At 44.9% G+C, this 20,866-nt stretch overlaps 1 protein-coding gene across 1 annotated transcript in view; it reads left to right on the top strand.

The window, feature by feature from the left end:
• The window catches only part of NOVA2 (NOVA alternative splicing regulator 2), a 76,554-nt gene extending 58,794 nt beyond the window's left edge, over nucleotides 1-17,760 (top strand). The window contains exons 3-4 of the mRNA XM_029571905.1: nucleotides 3,690-3,856; nucleotides 16,507-17,760. Coding sequence (XP_029427765.1) covers nucleotides 3,690-3,856; nucleotides 16,507-17,520 — 1,181 coding nt within the window. The 3' untranslated portion in view covers nucleotides 17,521-17,760. The remainder of the gene's footprint in view (nucleotides 1-3,689; nucleotides 3,857-16,506) is intronic.
• Nucleotides 17,761-20,866: the final 3,106 nt, after the last annotated feature.

Here is a 20,866-nt window from a genome sequence, read left to right as displayed (position 1 = left end):
GAAGTAATAGCCTGCCTTACCCCTTTCTCTCTCCCCCCCCCCCAAAAAAAAAAAAGGTTCTCCTCTTTTCTGTATTTATTAGTCTGCAATATGTAAAAACTGTTTCTTCTCTCTTTGGGTGCTTTCTAATCGCCAGTGGGGTCCTTATGGTCCATATGCTCTGTGAACTGCTCTCTGACTTCTGCAGGGCCCTGTCAGAGTGTCTGCTCTAAATCTAGTTTAGAAATTAATGCTAGTTCCCTATTGCTTTTTCTCTTTCATTTTTATTGCTTTCTTACATGCCAAATGGGACTGGCCGTCTATGAAATTCTAAGTGTGTCCTCCTCCCTCCCCCCTTCTTTGTAAGAGTACGTGGCAAGCAAGGGGGTGCTGGTAGTCATGGAAACGGCACTGCGACAGACTGCTCTGTAGGCCGCAGTTGAGGCCTGATCTTTAATTGGAGCAGCCGGCTGAGGTGGGGGCCACCACGTTTGGAATAAACTAGGAATATCTGCAGTTTCCATGGCTACAGAGAGTAGAATCATTTCATTAAGGCCTGTGGAAGTTCCCAAATGGACACCTTGGGGCAGGAGGCCATATTTTCAATAGGACCGAGGCAAGCACACTGTGAAGGAACACTCAGCCCTTCTGCAGATTCACCGTTATTTCATTGCAAACCTTGCATTTCATGGCAGATGTTATAGGAACACTTGCCCTTTAAAGTCCCTGCTCATTTATGGCAAAACACTCAATCTTTCGACAAACTAGCTGGCACTCTGCAGAGAGGTTGAGCATTCTTTAAATTCTGTTCCCCCATCCTTTTCCATCTAAACCTCTCTTGCAATTAAGGTTATTGAGAGGCTCCTTTTCTACACAAAGGCAGGCGAATCCAGTTCTGGCTTTGCAGCAGTGCATGCAGGGACTTTCTGGGACATCACAAATATGAATTTGTGCATACAAAACCAGGACTGGACCATCTTGTCCCTGAAGTAAAACAGAAACAAAGCTACTGGCTATCCCCTCCCACTTCTAAAGGAAGAAGCTATGGTGCAGCTGATGACACTGCAAGGAGAAGAGGAGGAAATAAGCCAGTTAATGTCAGGGGACACCCTGGATTTGGCACACAGTAGTGCAGTATGCCTACAGGGGCGCTCTGGATTTTGCATAGTGGGAACACACTATATACCAGGGCAGTATTCCTACAGAAGTGCCCTGGATATGAGGCACTACAGTGCAGTGTTCCTGTGGGAACACTATATCTATGGCAGCGATATTCCTTTGGGAACGGTTTAGCAGTCTGTAATGTGATATTCTTGGACTTGTGGTTTGCATTTCCGGTGCATATTGTTTTTTTCATAGGCTCATCTGCAACTGCATTAATAACTCAGGGCACAGTACCCATCCTCGCAGACTAACTGGAAAAAAGCTTAGTTGCGGATTCAGACCAGGGGAAGCTGGGAGCAGCCCCTAGCCGTGCGCAGAAAGTGAATCTAGGCCTTGTCTTCTGGGAACATGTGGCCAGGAGTATCAGGTGTTACACACAATTAAAATTTAAAACCGTTTTTAATTTTGCTGTTTCCTCCTCTGTTTTTATATTGATTCTCTCCTGGCCTCTGCAGTCTTCCCTCTTTTACAGCTGACACGTCCCAGGGGAAACGCAGGAAGACAGAGAGTCAGGGCAGGTTAGGAGTGGATATAATCCCTATCACAGAGTGTGGCTCTCAAATGCGACCCAAATCTGTTGCAGTCTCTCAGGTCCTTCTTTATGGAGCAGAAGGAGTAAATAGAATGAGTTGGGGAGGGGAGGGGCAGAATGATGGAAAAGAAAGGGAGGGGGACAAGGCATAGAGAGGGAGGCCTGTGCTCACTGTAAGGTTTGATGGTTTTTAAGGTGCTTAGTTCCCAGCTGCCGAGTATTAATCAGGGAACAGCTGGAGCTGAAGGCAGCCAGCACCAAATCTCTGCTCTGTGTTTTATTTTTAAGGGAATTAACCCCTGCCATGCCAACATGCCCTTTACTCCTTGCCAAGCCTGTCCCCTGCTGTCAGTGAACCCCAGTGATTTCACCGCTCAGACAGGCCCAGCATTACCCTTCTCCCCCCAAGATCAGTGAGGGAGGCTTCTCCTTTATTTATTTATTTATTTATTTATTTATTTAAAAGATTTTATATGCCGCAAATACACACACAAAGTAGATCTATGCGGGTTACAAATTAAAAAGGAACCTGCATAGCAATAAAAGCAAATAAAATGACACAGCAGTAAATGGTTGCAGGTTCAAGAGAAGGAGAATTGGAATAGAGGTTTGGTGTTAGTTTAGGATTGTGGAATAGGAAATGCTTGTGAAAAGAGAGAGGTTTTTATTGCTTTTTTGAAATCATGTTTTGCGGTTAATTGACGCATATGGTTGGGTAGAGAGTTCCATAGTTTGGGTCCTGCGACAGAGAAAGCGCGGTTGCGCTATAAATTCAGTCTAGCATTTTTAACTGTGGGGATTTGTAGACAGTTTTTGACGGCAGAGCTTAAATGACGGGGAGGTTGGTAGATTCGAAGGGTAGAACATAGCCATATTGATGAACAACTGTGTAACAAAGTGTGAATTAACATTAGGATTTTATATTCAATTTGTTGTCGAATGGGTAACCGATGTAGTTGCATGAGAATAGGAGTAATGTGATTTCTGCGTGGGGTATGGGTAAGGAGTCTTGCTGCGTAGTTTTGAATTAGTTGAAGAGGATGTAATATGTAATCAGGGAGACCTATGTGGAGGGACTCGCAGAGCTAGTGAGGAAATTCCTTCCCTCGCCAGCTCTGTACCATTACACGGAGTCTGTGCCTGGCCATCCCTTTCAAGGCTGTGAATTAGTTCCCTGGCCTCTCCCTATCCTCGCCGTTCTCCAGCTGCAGCCACAGATCCCAGGTCCCCAGGCCTCCCTCTGTTCCCTTACTTCTCTGCACCACAGATTTGGGCTCCATGTCTTAGAATACATACAGAACCCATCTGTACCTGTCTTTTGGGTTCTTTCGTCCCTGACCAGTGATATAAAAGAGGCAGTGGCGTGGGTGCACATCCATGCACGCACTCTGTATCACACTCAACTGCACACATTGCGTTCCCACCCCAGAGTTGTCATCTGCATCTTCTGAGCTCTGTGTCTGAGGGACTTTCTGTTAATGCTTGGGAAATGTACCAAAGGCAGGCAGGAATGCAGACAAAGACTTTATCCCTTTGAGGCCACCTAGCTGTGAAGCCTGATAGATTATCCTGGCTCCACCGTAATTGCCTCCAACTAGGCCATGAACGCTTTTGGTTGAGTATGTTTTAGATGAGCTTGTCTTACATACCTGGCTGTGCAGGTGGGTGGGGGGGAGGGGGCGTTCTTACAAACTCTCGACCCAGATTACAGCAGACTGCCCCTTTTTTTTCATTGCCCCACCGATGTCCCTGTACTTGATAACAAAAAGCAGAGCCTGGCCTTAATCTGTCGCCTTGCAACATGAGGACGGAGTCCTAGGCGTATGGCTCAAGCTAATTTCCTGACTTCTGGTATCTCTACATGGCTAAAGGTGAAATTCTCAGAACGAGCAGAAGATGAAGGGAGATCTTGCCCCTCCCCCTGCCACAGCAAGCTTTGAGGCGCTGAGATGAGGGTTGAGTGACACTCTCGTTTCTCCTTCCCTCCCTCCCCCCCAATCTCTCTTTTCTGCAGGGACAACCGAGCGGGTATGCCTGGTGCAAGGGACAGCAGAGGCTCTGAATGCCGTCCACAATTTCATTGCGGAGAAGGTGCGGGAGATACCTCAGTCCGTGGTGAAGCCTGACTCCCTCAACCTCCTGCAGCCACAGACCACCATGAACCCAGACCGTGCCAAACAGGTGAGTCTCTATGCCTTAGGGGCGAGAGGTGCCAACACTCTCTGGGTAGGGCAGACAGCATCTCTAGACTTGTAGTCTCTGTTTTTATTAGAGACTATGGGATAACTGAGTAACTTTCTTAATAACACTCAGCCTTCTTAACAGATTCCACTTTATTTACACTTATCAGTATACACCTAGACTGTTTACCTCCAGCAGTGTGCTGCCATCATTAGCTTAATATAGAGATGCAGTCAGGAGCTCCTACACCTGGAGACCTCCTGATCCCAGCTGGGCTCAGCCTCTTATCCTGCCCCAGCAGGGCCTTGCCCACAGAGCACTCTCTCTGGGTTTTAAGGTGGACCAGGAGTCTAGCCTGTTACCACACAGGTTAAGGGGGGGGGGGGGATAAGGCCACTCCTTCACAGAGACATTGAAACTACAAGCCCATAAATGCACTGGGGGTAAAATCAACCTTACCTGTCAAGTTGGAGCTTGCACACACGCAAATTCTAATTATTCTTTTATCTTTAACAACGATGCAAGATATTGTTTGGCTGTCCTGATCTGTCAGATCTGTTTATATTATCTCACTTAAAGTCAGATGTATTTTGGGGGAAAACCAAGTTACAGCCCCTGAGCTGCAGGGTAGTATGGAATGTCAAGGAAAAGTTCTTTTTATCCCAAGTCTGATGTCTGTGGAATAATATTTCATCACCACATAGCTCTTTATTGGACAAATGACCTGCTGCCTCTTAGCACAGCGAAATGCAAGTAGCTTCTGGTAACTAACTAGTGACATATCCATGAGAGGAGTCAGTGACTGGCTGTGGGGTAGCTCACAGCTTCTGTAGCTCCAGCCTCTCCCAGTAGGTGGTGAGGAGGATGGAGCAGGCACCCTGGTTGTAGGGGGAACTCACCATTCCTGCAGCTCCAGTCTCTCCTAGCAGGAGGCATGTCAGGAATGGTGAAGGAGTGCTGGCTGTCAGGGTTGATCATGGCCACTGCAGTCCTATCCTTTTCTACCAAGAGATGCTATAGGGAATAGTGCAGAAGACTGGGTTAGAACTCTCACTTTTCTGGGAAAATTAATTAGATTTTTTTTTTCCCATCTTATTGGTTTGAACTGCAAAGTCAAGATTAGAGTTTAATGAGAGATAAATCCAGGCCCTGGGGATTCAGCGCTTCAGGCTGTGCCTTTTAATGAAGCACTGACCTCCGGTCACACCTTAATTCTGAAAACATGCCGCTGCAGTGTTATGTAAAAATCCACTTTCCCTTCTTTTGGGGGTGCGAATGGTCTGAGCTGTTCCCCTCTGTATGTCAGGAGTCTTTGCCTTAAGTTCTTACAACTTGTAAGATTTCAACTTTGGGTGAGCTTCCTGCCTCTTAAACAATAATCATGGGTGCTTCAGAAAACCCAGAGTCCTGGGGCAAGCACTAAATCACAGCAAAAACAAACAAAATCCTGAAGCCAACTGCCTTTTAAAAATACATTTGCATTAAATACAGACTTTTAACAACACAACATCAAGATGAAATGGGAAACTTGATCTCCCAAACTGCAAGAGCAGATCCACCCCTCCACGGGACCAGCTGCTCTCTAAAGAGCCAACCCCAATCTGCAGGCCCTTTAGCTCCCACCCACCTCCCAGAAGACCATCCCTGGGCCTTACAGAGGACCAGAGCTTGTCCAGGGCACCTAATGCACCCTTGAGCAGCTTTGTCATTGTCCCTTGAGCTGCTGTTGTGGTCTGTCCAAGTCCGTCCCGAGTTGCGCTTCTACACTCCTTCATGGGGCAGTTAGATGTGCACTTTCTAGCTTGTTTAGATTCCGGTAACTTTACTGGCGTGACAGTTTTACATGCTGCCAAAGTAATATACATAATGATTAAAATGAAAGGGGAAGAAAAGAAAGGAGAACATTTGCAAAGTAATAATAATAGTCAAGTAAAGTTACTGGGAAGGCTTTCTATGATGCTATTACACTCCACCAGTGTTCCCATCTCCCAAGCCTTCCAGACCTCGAGATGACCGGCTCTGGAGCCCTGCTCCCATCCTCTGTGCCAGTTCTAGAAGTGACAGCTCTGTGATCCTACTGTCCATCCAGTGAAGCTCACTCCTGCCTGCAGCACATTTGCTGTTCTCTGGATTAATATCGTTAGGGCCTTCCTTTGCCAGACTTTGAAAATTAATCCTGGCTACATAGGGATTTATCTGGGTAAATTGGCCTGTCTGAAGATGGCTGACCTCTGCCTGGCTTAAAGTACCCCCAGTGCGCCCTTACAGCCAGATCAGAAACTGACGATGCTGGGGTAGTAAAGTAATACGAGTGCACTTGATTTTTCACGTTTATATACTATTTTGCTCACTCAACCTCCCGCACAGATAGCAGATGCCGACGTAAATGGGAGCTCTTAGCCTGCGTGCTGTATGCAAGGCCATTGACAAACAGGAAGACCCCGCTTAATTTCTCTTAGCAACAAAGCACACACGGTAAAAGTAGCTGCGGAATTTGCATCTATGCAGGCTATTTACAGACTGCTCCCAGCATTGAATGTAGGGTGGCTGGCACTGTTTTGGGCGGACCAGAGGTTACTTTGATATTTTGATGCTTCTGAAGAGGAGAGGGAGACACAGCAGGATGCGTCCGTCCGGATGGGAGGATTGTTACCTGGTGTAGGGGTGGGGGGGCGTTTCAGTCTTGAGTGTGTGAGTGCATGTGTGTGAACGCACACACACATCATTCTTCTGTGTGTCAGAGACTGTTTATGTGAGAGTGTGTGCGACTGCACGCACGTGACTGTCTCTTCTGATGTGTCAGTCTGTGTATCTCTGTATGGATGTGACTGAGTGTGTGTGTGTGTGTGTGTGTGTACAAGTGTGTATGTGTGTGTGAGAGAGAGATAAGGGGCTGATGACAGTGATGGATGGGACATGAGGATTTTGTTCATCCCTGAGTTCCCAGCCCTGATTAAGTCCTGAAAATATGAGCAGCGCCTGTTAATACAGCAGGTCCTGCAATGAAAGATAAGTCTTACACTTCCCTTACCCCTTTCCCTGTCATCCCCCAGGTAGCCACCCTCCTCCTGATCTTTATTTTGGTGTGTCTCTCCCCCATCACAAGCCCCTCTCGCATTAAGAAAAAAACCCAGAGACAGCGGTAAAGAAATAGTAATAGGAAGAAAAGGGGAGACAGTCGAAAGACTGCTTCACACTATCCAAGATATTAGCAGAGACATACTTCTCAGTAAGCAGCCTAGGAGAAGTGACCATTCTGCCTATGTGGTGGGGTGGGGGAGGGGACGGCTGTCAGGGCACCAGCACAATGCAATGGGAAGTAAGTTGACAGGGCCATGTCATCAGAGGTGCTGGCAGTGATTTTGAAGAGGGATCCTTCCCCCAGGGCCATCCACAACTTTCGGTGGGGGAGTGGGCAACTAGCTGCCCATATGCATAAAGACAGCTGAGGGTATAAATCCACCGCTGGGTATTAGTATATGAAAGGAGCAGAGATCAGATCTCAGTATCTGCCTCTACCAGACCACAGCTTCTCCTGCCATCACTGACAAAGGCTAAGCAACTGTGGAGACTTTGGAAGCTGCACTACCCTGCAGATATAGAGCAGGGCTCTGGTTAAGAAAAAGAAGCAAGCTGAATAGGAGCAGGAACTCCACACTAACAGCAGTTATAGAGACAAGGCGGTGAGCAAGGACCCCAGATTCACACTGAGGACACTGCAATTGGAGAATGGCTCAAGACTCACAGTGGGTATATAGACACTATGGGCGGTGAGAATAGACCCAGAATTGACAGCAGATTGAGAGACACTGCAGGCAGTGAGTGAAGACCCCCATACTTACAGCTGCTACAGACACAAGGTGCCAACTCCTACCAGGCATTCTGCAAGCAATGAGTAGGGACCCGAGGCTCACAGCAGATACAGAGACACTGCAGACAGAGACACTGCAGCTGGTGATTGTGGATCCCTGATTCACTGCTGACCCTGAAGGGAATAGTGAACAGGGACCCAAGACTTACAGCAGGTATAGAAAAACTGCAAACAGTGAGAAAGTGCTCCAGACTCTCAGCACGTCTTGGGGCACTGCAAACAGTGATTGAAGATCCCAGGCTCACAGCTGATAAAGCAATACTATAGACAGGGAATAAGGATTTCAGTCTTGCAGAAACAGTGCGAAGACCTCAGTCTCACAGCCGATAGACACTGAAGATGGTGAGCAAGGATTCACGACTCAAAGTAGATACACTGACACTGCAGGTCATGAGCACCAGATTCACAGCAGGTACAGATGCAAAGCATATGTTGAGCAAATGGTGAGTACAGACCCTCAAACTCACAGCAGAAGCCAACACAGTGCAAGACGTGAGTAAGGACCCCAGACTTTCAGCAGGTACACACTGTAGTCGGTAAGCCCAGAAACTAGACAGTTTCTGGGCTTACCGACTACAGTGGTGAATGGGGACCCCCGGGCTCACATCAGTAACAGAGGCAGGAGTATGCAAGGATCACAGATTCACAGCAGGTGAGAGATACTGCAGTAAGCAAAGACCCCAGATTCAGAACAGCTGCAGAGACACAGTGAGTGGTCTCCCAGAAGGTGAGTGGCAAGCCCAGACTCACAGCATCATAATCATTCATTTCTGACACGCTTTTACAACCAGGGATTTCAAGGAATGTTACATATGGAATAATCAAGATAGTACCGTAAAGGGATAAGAACATAAGAATTACCATAGAGGGTCAGACTAAGGTACATCACGCCCTCATCCTGTCTCCGACAGTGGCCAATCCAATTTGCAAGTAACATAAGGTAGATCTAACCTTGCTATTCATGCCCAGGGGTAGCAATAGCCTGCTACCTGGCTAATAATGTGTTCTGGACTTTTCCTCCAGGAACTTGTCCAAATCTCTTTTAAACCCTGGTATGCCTTGTTCACGTCCTCTGGCAACAGATTCCACAGTTTGACAATATGCTGAGTGTAAAAAGTACTTTCTACAATTTGTTTTCAATCTGCTGCTTGTTACTTTCATGGAGTGTCCCCTTGTTTTAGTATTATTTGGAAGGGTAAATAACTGTCCTTTATTTACCTGTTCCACCCCACTCATGATTTTATAAACTTCTATCATGTCCCCTCTTAGCCATCTCTTTTCTAAGCTGCATAGCCTCTCTAGGAGAGATGGTCTATCCCTTTTATTATTTTTGTTGCCTTCCTCTGCATCTTCTCCTGTTCTTCCGTGTCTTTCTCGAGTTGGGCAACCAGAACAACACTAGAAAAAAATACTAAAGATGCTGTTGCACCATGGCTCAGTACAGAGGCAATGTGATATTTTCCATTTTATTTTCCATTCCTTTTCGGATCATTCTTAACATCCTATTTGCTTTTTCGACTGTCACCACACATTGAGCTGAGAATTTCAATGTATTGTCCACAAGGACTCCAAGGTCTACTTCCTGGGTAGTGACTCCCAATACAGAACCCAGCATTGTGTACCTGTAATTGGGATTATTTTTCCCTATGTGCATCACTTTGCACTTTTCCACATTAAATTCCATCTGTCATTCAATTGCCCACTCTCCTAGTTTCACAAGGTCCTTCTGCAGTTCCTCACAATCCACTGCCGTTTTAACAGATTTGAATAATTTTGTGTCATCTGCGAATTTGATCACCTCACTCATCGTTCTCTTTTTCAGATCATTATAAATACGTTAAACAGCATATTGTGGTACTCCACTTATGATCTTTTTTCAATTTGGAAGACTAACCAGTTAGTCCTACCCTCTGTTTTTGGCCTTCTAACCAGTTACCAATCCACAGTAGAACACTCCTACCCCATAACTTTGTAATTTCCTGAGGAGTCTCTCATGGGGAACTTTGTCAAGTGCCTTCTGATAATTCAAATATTCTATAGCAATCAGATCACCTTTATCTAATATTTATTTACACCTTAAAAAAATCTAAAAGATAGATAAGACAAGACTTCCCCTTACTAAAGCCATGCTGACTTTTCCCTATTAGCCATGTCTATCTATATGGCCGGTGATTTTGTTTTTAAAAATGGCTTGTATCAATTTGCCCCATACTGAGGTCAGGCTCACCAGTCTATAATTTCCCAGATCATCCCTGGAGCCCTTTTTAAAAAAGCATCACATTGGCCACCTTCCAGTCTTCAGGAATTTTGGCTGTTTTAAATGATAGGTTGCAGATTACTAGTAACAGGTTAGCAATTTCCATTTGAGTTATTTTATATCTCCGGAATGGATGCCATTTGATGCTGGTGATTTGTTACCCTTCAGTTTGTCAAACTGATCTATTACATCCTTCATTGTGGCAGATATTTAGTTTTACAGAATCTCCACCATTAAAGAATGTTTCAGATGTGAGTATGTTCCCAATATCCTTCTCTGTAAAGACTGAGACAAAGAATTAATTCAGTTTTTCTGTTGTTTCCTTGTCTTCCCTGAACACCCCTTTTGCCCCTTAGTCCCTTAGTCATCTGGCAGCCCAACAGACTCCCTCACAGGCTTTAAACTTCCAATGTACTTGAAAATGTTTTTATTATTAGTTTTTGCATCACTGGCAAGTGTTTTCTCAGTCTCTCTTGGTCAATTAACTACTGTTTTACATCTAACTTGCCAGCATTTATGGTCTTGCCTATTTTCAGCATTTGGGTCTGCTTTCCGTTTTTTCAACAGTGCCCTTTTTGCTTTATCTGTTTCCTTTACTTCATCATTCTACCAAGTTGGCGGTCATTTAGTCTTCCTTCAAACTTTTTTAATACATAGAATACATTTTATCTGGGCTTCCAAAATGGTATTTTTAAACAATGCAACAGTAGAAAAGAGCAGGAACCACGACCTAAAAATATCTCAATCAAAAGAAATCAGGTTCCAAAAGAATATCAAAAACAAGCTAAAAAATTATAATAGATTATTCAAACAAATCTATAATACTCAAACATAGTGCCAGATATGTCAAGGTGCAGAGATGCAATCAACTGTCTCTTGCCAAGGAATGGGCTTCAAATGGTGTCAGAGACAACACCAAACTTTTCATTCATCTGCTGGTTCCAAACATTTTTCTAATTCAAAATAATAAGGTTTAAAATCTCATTTTTATTACCTATGATCTTAGCTTTGAAAAAATGGCTGTCTTGCAAGAAGAAGTTTCAAAAACGCTGTGCCCGAGACATGATATTTTTCAGTATGTGAACGCCTGCCTCAGGGAAACTAACTATCTAAAAAAGATAAAAACAATGTATGCAAATGTGTAATAAATCTAATATTGAGCGAACCTAATTATTATTATCATCAAGACACCCAAATACCAACTGAAAACAATCCCAACTAATCTCACATAGCTACACTTTGTCAGGTATGTGAAAATGGTGGCTAGTTCCACAAGACGTAACCCAACATTCTTATTTAAATAATATTTAGTCCAATCCTTCACACAGCAACCAATCACAAATCATTATCATGTTACACAAAATGCCGTATCCTCAAATGGGATTAAATGGCATCAAAATGAACCATTATCCGCTAACATATCAGCAACTAGCCCATTCTGTTTCTTTATTTAAACCATAATGTTGTACAGAGTTCAGGTGATTATATCCAATGTTGTTCTTTTCTAACCAATTCTGCGTCATGGTCCCCACCCATTAAATATACATCAACTTTATCTATTACCATGAACCTAAAATCTGAAAAGGAGTCTCTGAAATGCCCATAATTTCTCTATCCTTGTATAATGCCATACATTCTAACTCACCAATCTTACTCTTCAGACTTCTGGCATTTTCATACAGTAATTTTAAAGTATGTTTTTTTATTTGTACTTTCATTTCTCTTTGTATTCACAACCTGCTATCTTTCTAGGGCTTAGGCTCAGTTTGTTTTGGTGTAGCCAGTTAGCTATTTTTGTTAAGCAGTCATTGAGCTTGTTAATGGTTAGGATTTGGTTAGTATTGAATGGAATCAGTAGTTGTATGTCATCGACATAAGGGTAGAGTTTGATTTGACAGTCTCTGATGAGTTTTCCTAGAGGGAGCCATGTAAATTTTGAATATTATAAGTGATAGGATGGAGCCTTTTGGTTTCCCACAAGAGAGGGCATACGTTTTAGAGCGATCTCCTCCCAGCATTACACCCTGGGTGTGATCAGATAGAAAGGGATGTGAACCAGGTTAGGGCTGGGCCTGCCTCTCATATGTCACTCAGTCTAGATATTAGAATGTTGTGGTGTATTGTGTCAAAGGCTGCTGAGAGGTCCAAGCATACTACTATCACTGTTTGTCCATGTTCCAGCTGATTTGTTCAGTTTCAGTACTTTGGTGTGATTGGAAGCCAGATTAGTAAGAGTCCAAGATGTCAGTGACGGTCAGATAATTTGATAGTTGCAGTAGAACTGCCTTCTCTATGATCTCGCTTATGAAGGGGAGATCTGATACTGGGCGATAGTTATTTGTGTCACATGTGTCTAGGCTGGGTTTCTTCAAATTACTGCTCTTTTTAGGCAAATTGGGCCTCTGTTAGAGATGTGTTGGTGATGGTCGGGATGTGGTGAAGTAGTCCAGATTTGGCCTGTTTGATTAGCCAAGAATAGCAAGGATCTTCATGGTAGGTGGTTGGTTTAACGGTGGTGAGCAGAGCATCCATCTCTTCTTTTAGTAGGGTGGTTTTTAAGGAGTGCATTGAAGGAGATTCAGAGACACTGCAGATGCTGAATGGGGACCCCAGACTCACAGTAGGTTCAGAGACATTGCATGATAGCAAATAGGGACCCCAGAATCACAGCAAGATCAGAGACACTGCAGAGGTAAATGGAGACCCCATACTCACAGCAGGTTCAGATACTACAGATGGTGAATGGGGACCTCACACTCGCAGCAGGTTCAGAGACACTGCAGATGGTGCATGAGGACTCCAGGCTCACAGCAGGTACAAACAGTGCAGATGGGGAATTGAGACCCCCAAACTCACCCCAGATTCAGAGATTGCAGATGGTGAATGAGGATCCCCAGACTCATAGCAGGTTCAGAGACACTGGAGGTGTTTTATGGGGATCCCAGGCTCACAGCAGGTTCAAAAACACTAAAGATAGTGAATGGGGACTCCCAGACTCACCGCAGGTTTGGATACTGCAAATAGTGAATTGAGACCCCAGACTCACAGCAGGTACAAACAATACAGCATTGCTAATGCACCTCATTGTTTCCCTGCTGGATCTCCTGCTAATCTGGTACTGAGACCCTCCCATACATGAGCAGTGCCCAGATGTCAGGTTACAAAGAAGTCTCTTCTCTGTCCGTTTGAAGTGATAACTGAGCCGTTGTATCCCATGAGAGCTTCAGCTGCTAATTAGCATCAAGGCTCAATGAGTGCTGTTTTTGGCTTGCTTGACGTCTGAGACTCACTGGATTCTGCTCACGATGTACCCCCTCCCTCACCTCGCTTCTTCCTCCTGCTTCTCTGCGGATTTCAGGAAGCCCCGAGCTCTGTTTCAGGAGCTGGGTCGGGAGAATGCCTGGGTTGCTATGGCAATGCTCATGGGGGCTGGGAAGGGGGCCGGAGGCAGATGGGATGCAGAAATATGCCTGTCTGTGTGTCAGGAACTCCTGGAACACCTGCTTTACACACTGTGACATACAGTTAAATCTAAACCCCCCCCCCCCCCCACCAGTCCCAGCTACCCCCTCCCCTCTGATGCCCAAGGACTGAAAGTGGTAGAGCATTGAATGCCTGGCTGCCCATATTAAGTGGGTGCATCTTGTTTCTGTGTTCATACATGTAAATGACATTAGAGAACATTGTGCATAAATGTGTCTGTACCCATGTTTGCGTCTGATCACATGGGTGTATATGTGTTTTCACCCGTGTGTGTGTCTGTGGGTCGATATCTGTATCCACATGTGACTTAATATGATCTGTGACTATGTCCTTGTGTATGCCTGTCTGTTTTCTGTCATGTGTACGTGTGTTTACTATGGACTGTACCTCCGTCTCCGGGAGTGGAGGAGTAACCTAGGGCTACTTACATTAAGAAAAATGTTATGAGGCACATCAACCTCCACTGGCCAGGCAATGCAGGCATGGAGAGGAGTCATGTGCTCGAAAGAAGAGCACTGAAAGCCCCATCAATCTCTCTTCAGGTTTTAAAACAGAGACACACATGAAATCTACAATGGGCCAGTTCTATTTAAATACAAGTGCAGGAGAAAGGAAACGTTGGTGTGGTGTGGGCAGTTGGCTTGGTTCGTTACCTTAGCTTCCACATGTGGCATCCAGAGCTCCTCCACGGCTGCTGCTTCCAGCGTCCAGAATGAGCCACACACCTCCAGTGCTGAGTTCAGATAGCCTCTGTCTCACTCAGCCTGGGAATAAGACAGAGGCTGGAAGGGCTCAAAGGAGGAAGATGAGGAGGCGCTGTGTGTGCCGAACAAAGTGGGGCCCAGCTATCCATGCCTTACATGTTGCCCATTAATAATTACCACATGCCAGGGCTTATGCTGCAGCTAGGAGGAGGAGGAGGAGACAGGCATGATTACTCCATGTTCTCAGAAAGGAGCTCCTATATTTTAGTTTAAGAGCCCCCACCAGTGACTTGCTGCTGTGAGACCAGAGCCCAGGTGCTGGCTTGGATCCCAGCATCAGGCAGTGGTGGCTTTTCCTTGGCACCACTGCCTGATCAGGTCTGATGGCCTTACCAGTGAGCTATGAGACACTGGCTGGGAAACACTGGTAGTGGTTAGAGTAGCGGGCTGCGAACTAGGAATCAAATCCCACTGACAATTCTTGTGACCTTGGACAAATGAATTTGCCTTTCATTTCTTCAGACATAAACTTATAAACCCTCTGGTAACAAGGAAACACCCTCAGTAGCTGAATGCAATTCGCTTTGAAGTGGCTGACCAGTCACCAAAGGCGGAATGTAAATTAGAATTATTTTAAAAAATAGTCTGCCTGCAACTTCCAGAAGTCAAAAACATGAACAGAAAGAATTATCTCCTGCCGAAACATCTTCCAAAAGCGTGGGGACAAGTTTGTGTGATTCTTAAATTTAGCCCCCTTGGGCAAATGCCCTGATTTTGGGACATGTGTTTTGCTTGAGACACATTTTTCTGTAGAATTTTTACGCCGTGCCTGATGTTACAGGAAATTAAGCTCTTGGGCCAAAAAGGCAGCTGTTTCAGAACAGTGTAAGCTAGTTAGATCACCTCTCAGGCTTTAAGACACTTTTAAAAATGTGACCCCTGAATCCCTTTCTCTAGGTATCATGTAGCTAGTTTTGTTGTTCTACAAGATGAGATGGGTAAGAGAATCATGACACCTGGGAACACAGGACAGGATCATAACCGTGAGGCTTTCATGTACATTTGGGCAGAAGAAAACCCACTGACCTAGGTGTTGGTAGGTGCCCCGGAATTGCAAGGACTGGGTCACCGTAGCCGGGTGGAACTCTCCATGGTGCTGAATCTCTTTCCGGGCAGAATTGGGCACAGCTGCTTCCAGATTATCCCTTAATACTAGTGTTATTTCCCTGTTCAAAAACATGCCTACATTTAGGGCTCACACCCTTCTGGCATCTAATGCTTTCAACTGTGTGTGTTGGTGATACAGGTGAACTTATGTTTGCCACCAATTTAGTTGGGTCTCATTGATATACATAGCGCTGCCACATAGTGCTGCACATAAGGGGGGGGGGGTGTCAATGTGTGAAGTGATTTACATGGGTAAAAGTGTTTTACTACTGTTAATCAGCTGTTTGAAACTTTCCCTTACCCAGTGAAGCTAAAAATGCTTCAGCTGGGTTTCCCTTTTTTTTGGAGAAAATTTGGCGTGGTTAGGAGTGATATTTTTGGCTCCCCACTGTTTTCTTGAGCATGTTGATTTAAATCTGGGTAACAGCTCAGATGCGAGAGTGCAGTCCACTTGGCTTGATTTGCCAATTTTGAAGTTTTAAATAACTGCCTTGTGCTGGGGATGTATTGCAATGTAACAATGGAATGTCCTTACACACCAAGGAACATCTAAGACCTTTCAGATAGAGGACTGTTATGGAGAAGCAGCTTTAAAATAAGATGAAGCAGAATTGTAAGCAAAGAGCATCTACAAAATGGTAATTGCAAGGTGGGTCTAATGCAAAGGGCAAGCCAAGGTCAAAACTGGGAATTCGAAACCTAGTGGCACAGGGAGATAAAATGACTTGCTCGAGGTCACGCAGATAAGCAATGACAGAATTGAGATTAGAACCAAGGCAGGGAAATAAAGTCACTCACCCCAAGGCCACCTACAAAGAGGCAGTGACAGAGCTGGAGTTACAGCTGGAGCACAGAGAGATAAAAGGCCTTGCCCTAAGGTCACACATAGTCAATGACAGAGCTGGAGATTAGAACTCAGGCACAGGGAAATAAAATGATTTGCCCCAAAGTTACATGAGGTCATTGGCAGAGAGAAATCATGTGCTCATGTTCTAGATCTTCTCCCATTATATGGTCCAGTGTTCTAACCTATAGATACCTTCTCCCTTTTGGACAGATGTATGATTTGAAGCCATGCCTTAGCTTCCAGAATTCCAGGTTCTGATTTCTGCAAAGCCAACACAATTATTTTCTGTTTTCCTTCTCTTCTTTAATGTTTCCTATGCAGGCGAAGGTCATTGTTCCCAACAGCACCGCAGGGCTGATCATCGGTAAGGGAGGAGCCACGGTGAAAGCCATCATGGAACAGTCTGGTGCTTGGGTACAACTGTCCCAGAAACCCGAAGGCATCAATCTGCAGGAGCGAGTGGTGACAATTAGTGGTGAGCCCGAGCAAATTCACAAAGCTGTAGACATCATCGTTCAGAAAATCCAGGAGGACCCGCAGAGCAGCAGCTGTTTAAACATCAGTTATGCCAATGTGACTGGCCCGGTGGCCAACTCCAACCCAACCGGCTCCCCATATGCCAACTCTACAGATGTGCTGCCAGCGGCAGCAGCTGCAGCTACTGCCTCAGGACTTCTGGGACACACCAGCCTGGCTGGAGTTGGAGCTTTCCCCGCTGCCCTACCTGGCTTCTCTGGCAATGACCTATTAGCCATCAGCACAGCACTCAACACCTTGGCCAGTTATGGATATAACACCAACTCCATGGGACTGGGTCTCAATTCTGCCGCTGCATCTGGAGTGCTTGCAGCAGTAGCTGCTGGTGCCAATCCTGCAGCTGCTGCTGCTGCCAACCTTCTTGCATCTTACGCCAGTGAGGCATCCACCAGTGCTGCGGCACCAGCCAGTGCTATGGGGGCATTCACGCTGGGCTCGCTGGCAGCAGCCACTGGTGCCAATGGCTACCTGGGTGCTGCTTCCCCATTGATGGCAAGTTCCCTTCTAGCCACAGAAAAGCTGGCTGAGAGTACAAAGGATATGGTGGAGATTGCAGTGCCAGAGAACCTGGTGGGTGCCATTTTGGGAAAAGGTGGCAAGACACTGGTGGAGTACCAAGAGCTAACTGGAGCTCGGATTCAGATCTCAAAAAAGGGGGAGTTCATTCCTGGATCCAGGAACCGCAAAGTCACCATCACAGGCTCCCCTGCCGCCACTCAAGCGGCACAGTATCTGATAAGCCAGCGGGTGACGTACGAGCAGGGAGTGCGCGCCACAAACCCACAAAAAGTGGGTTAAATAGCAGCTCCAAGTGCAAAGCTGGGCTCTGTTGGTGTAAGCAAAGGGGGAGAATTGTTGGGGAGGGCATGGGGAGGGGACCGCTACAAGGAGAAAGAAAAAAAAAAAAGCTGAGAAATAATTAGAAAACAAAATCTTTGCTTAATATATGAATTTGCCAATGAACCTATCGAAAATGTGTGTGATATGTATATATTCCAATTTTTTTGGGGTTCATTTTAATAGAAAAAAAAGCAAAAAGATGTATTTTTTTCCTTTACCTTGGTTTTCTTGACTCATTCTCCACGCACCACATCAGCGATGTGTTTTATGAGTGTGGCCAGCTGGATACGTCCACAAATTATTATTCTTTAAAAAAAAAACCTATCGGGGGGTTTTGTATTAACCCAAGGAACAAGTGTGCATGAGGGCAAGTGGGGGGGGGGGGGGGGGTTGGGGTTGGGGGGGGAAGGAGTGTGGGCTGGTGCCATCATTTTCAACCAATAATAAATGTAAGGTTGGGAGCCTACACCTCCCTGGCAGAGCTGAAAATGATGGGATTGGTTGGATCTCTTTCTGCATTGGTCACATGCTTCAGAGACCATGTATGTTCCAGTCTTGCTGTGTCTCAAGTGCAAGCGTCACACAAGGAGTGATTTACATAAACATAGCGTCTTCATTAAGGCAAACATGCTCTGAGAATCGTTGACGAGGACATGTGTTCCTTTAGGTTGTAAATAACCATATTCTATTGAGCTTGAAGGTCTATTTGAAACAACAGTGTCTTTTTCTAGAGGAAGCTGGATAGCGAATGAGCTCTCCCGTCCATCCAGTGAGAAATAAAGACCAGAAAGACTGAAAATTGCAGCTTTGATATCAGGTCCTGCCAAACTGCTTTGCTTCAGTTCAGCCCAGGAAACCTACCTGTTATATTTTTGCTAAAATGGTCCCCCTGTAGCATCATTGTAGGCTGCTCAGATTCACTTCCTGTGGCATTACAGGCAACTTCCTGTAAGATGATGATAAGCAACTTCTGGCCATAACTTCCTGTGGCAGTTTGAAAAAAGTAGTGGATTCTCTTTGATTTTCATGTCTCTTGTTCGTTGAGAAACAGGTATGCAGTAGTCTCAAATGTAAAACATAGATGCCTAATTCTGTAACGATTATTCTGAGCATTACAGGGAATTCCTTGGAAAGTCACACTTTTTATAGCCTAAGATTTAAATTGGATGCTTTTATCTTTAGGTTGTTTGGATGTAAGAGGGGAGGGGTTATCTATTGTTTCCATACTGGTGCCATGGTGTACAAAAGAATCTGCATGTTCTGTAGTCATACCCAATTATGGACCACTGAGGAGTTGAGTGCCACCTGTATATTTTATTCCCCACTCCCCACTTCCCCACGTTCATGTTTGAACATGCACTTGCCATAGATTTCCACACACCTACTGTGGAATTTAAGACATTTGGCTTAGTGTGCTTGCTTCCCCTACCACCCACCCTTTGGATCATAATGCCAGTTTCAAACATTGTTGGCCATGATTTGGCTATATTTTAGCTGCAGTTAGCACAGAATGGTCAACCCAGCACTCACTAATTTAACTGACTATGGTCAGCAGCTGTCCCTCTTTAAACCAAGCTGTTCAGGGACGATCCTCCCCTAACCTTAGTCAACTATGCTTGACTCTTGATGAATGCAAGGCCAAGTTCAGTATGGTATTTTGACAGGGGTAAGGAGGTGGAAGAAGTTAAATAATACAGGGTAATATAACCAGGTAATAAGAAAATGCACATTTTTTTAAAGCAAAAGTTAGACCATAGTGCAATAGCCATCTATAGATAATAAACAGTATTACCATAGCTTTTCAGGATGTTACTTTTTAGTGTTTTGTTGAGTCTTTAAGCTTTCTGCCATATGAACAAACCCAGTTTCCTGTTGTTAAGAGAATATAATTCTTTTCCTTAGATAATTTCAAGAAAAAAGAACCATTTATTATCAAAGACAGTAATGATGGTTGCTTTGTTGTTGAGTGGTTTAACCATTTGTAATTATGCTATAGGTTACCTGGTCATGAGCAAAATACCAATAGCCAAAAATAAGAAAGGCACACACCAGCATGCATAGCCCACCAGCTTTGCCTGGCATGCACATGTGCACTCCTACCCAGATTGGTATGGGCCCCATAGGCCAAATCTTGCTCAAGCTTATCTTAGCCTACCCATGAAGCTCCAAACCTTTTCCTCAAATAGAACATTGTTAGCTATCAGAGTGTTCAAAATAGGGCTACCTGAACCTGTTCTGAAGACCCCATCGGCAGTCAGGTATTCAGATGCATGAGATAAATTTGCAAACACTGGAGACCAGTATATACGAATTAATCTCATGCATATTAATTATGGATATCCAGAAAATCCAGTTGACTGTGAGATCACCAGGACAGATTGGGAAGCCCTGTTTAGAAGTCTCAGTGTTTACAGAATCATGGCTGTCACCACTGCCCATAAGGTACCGGGGCACATAACTCGCCACAGTGGCCCAGCTTTGAATTGCTGAGAGTCAGTGTAAGGAAGCAAGCTGTTCACTTAAAGTCTTCATTCCTCAGGGGGGATGCAGAGCAGAAACATCAAGTGGAGTGGAGGAGTAACCTAGTGTTTAGACCAGCAGGCTGTGAACCAAGGAAGCTAGGGTTTAAATCCCACTCCTGCTTCTTGTGACCATGGGCAAGTCACTTCACCCTCCATTGCCTCAAACTTAGGGCACAATGTACTAAGGCTTTTCTCCCATTTTGTGTCTATGGGGAAAATGCTTAGTAAATGAGGTCCTTAGATTGTGAGCCCTCTGTAGATGGGGAAATACCTACAGAAACTGAATGTAATCCGCTTTGAAGTGCCTGAAAAGTGGAATATAAATCAAACAAATAAGTTCAAAGGAGACAGTTTTGAAAAATTGCTTTGGTGCCCTATCTGTTCTCTGGTGAAGGGCAAACATATTGTCGTCTTCAGATTTTCTCTGTAGAGCTGAGAATAGAAGGACGGATGGGAACAAGTGCATCAGTAGTGGGGGCTGCTTTTCTCTTCCCATTATCTATGTAGCTTCACTTCTGCTGCAGGCGAAGACAGGCTAGGTAGGGACGGGGCTTGTTCTCATTAGCTCATACTTGAATGTATGGGGTTAAAGTCTGGTACTCCCCATACCTGTTTTTTTATTTTTGATTACTTGTGCTATTTATAGTGTAACATAGATTGCTAAAGATTCCCCATGGGAAGGAGGGAGCTGTCATTGCTCTGGGTTCTCACAGTGTCAAGTAGCAGTGAAGAACTATCCCGAAAGGCTTGTGGTAGGCATGACAGGTATACCTCAACATGAG

This window comes from Rhinatrema bivittatum, chromosome 11 (assembly GCF_901001135.1).
Source record: "Rhinatrema bivittatum chromosome 11, aRhiBiv1.1, whole genome shotgun sequence".
Taxonomy (NCBI): domain Eukaryota; kingdom Metazoa; phylum Chordata; class Amphibia; order Gymnophiona; family Rhinatrematidae; genus Rhinatrema; species Rhinatrema bivittatum.
The sequence above is the reverse complement of the archived record's forward strand: the minus strand, read 5'-3'. Positions and strand labels throughout refer to the sequence as shown.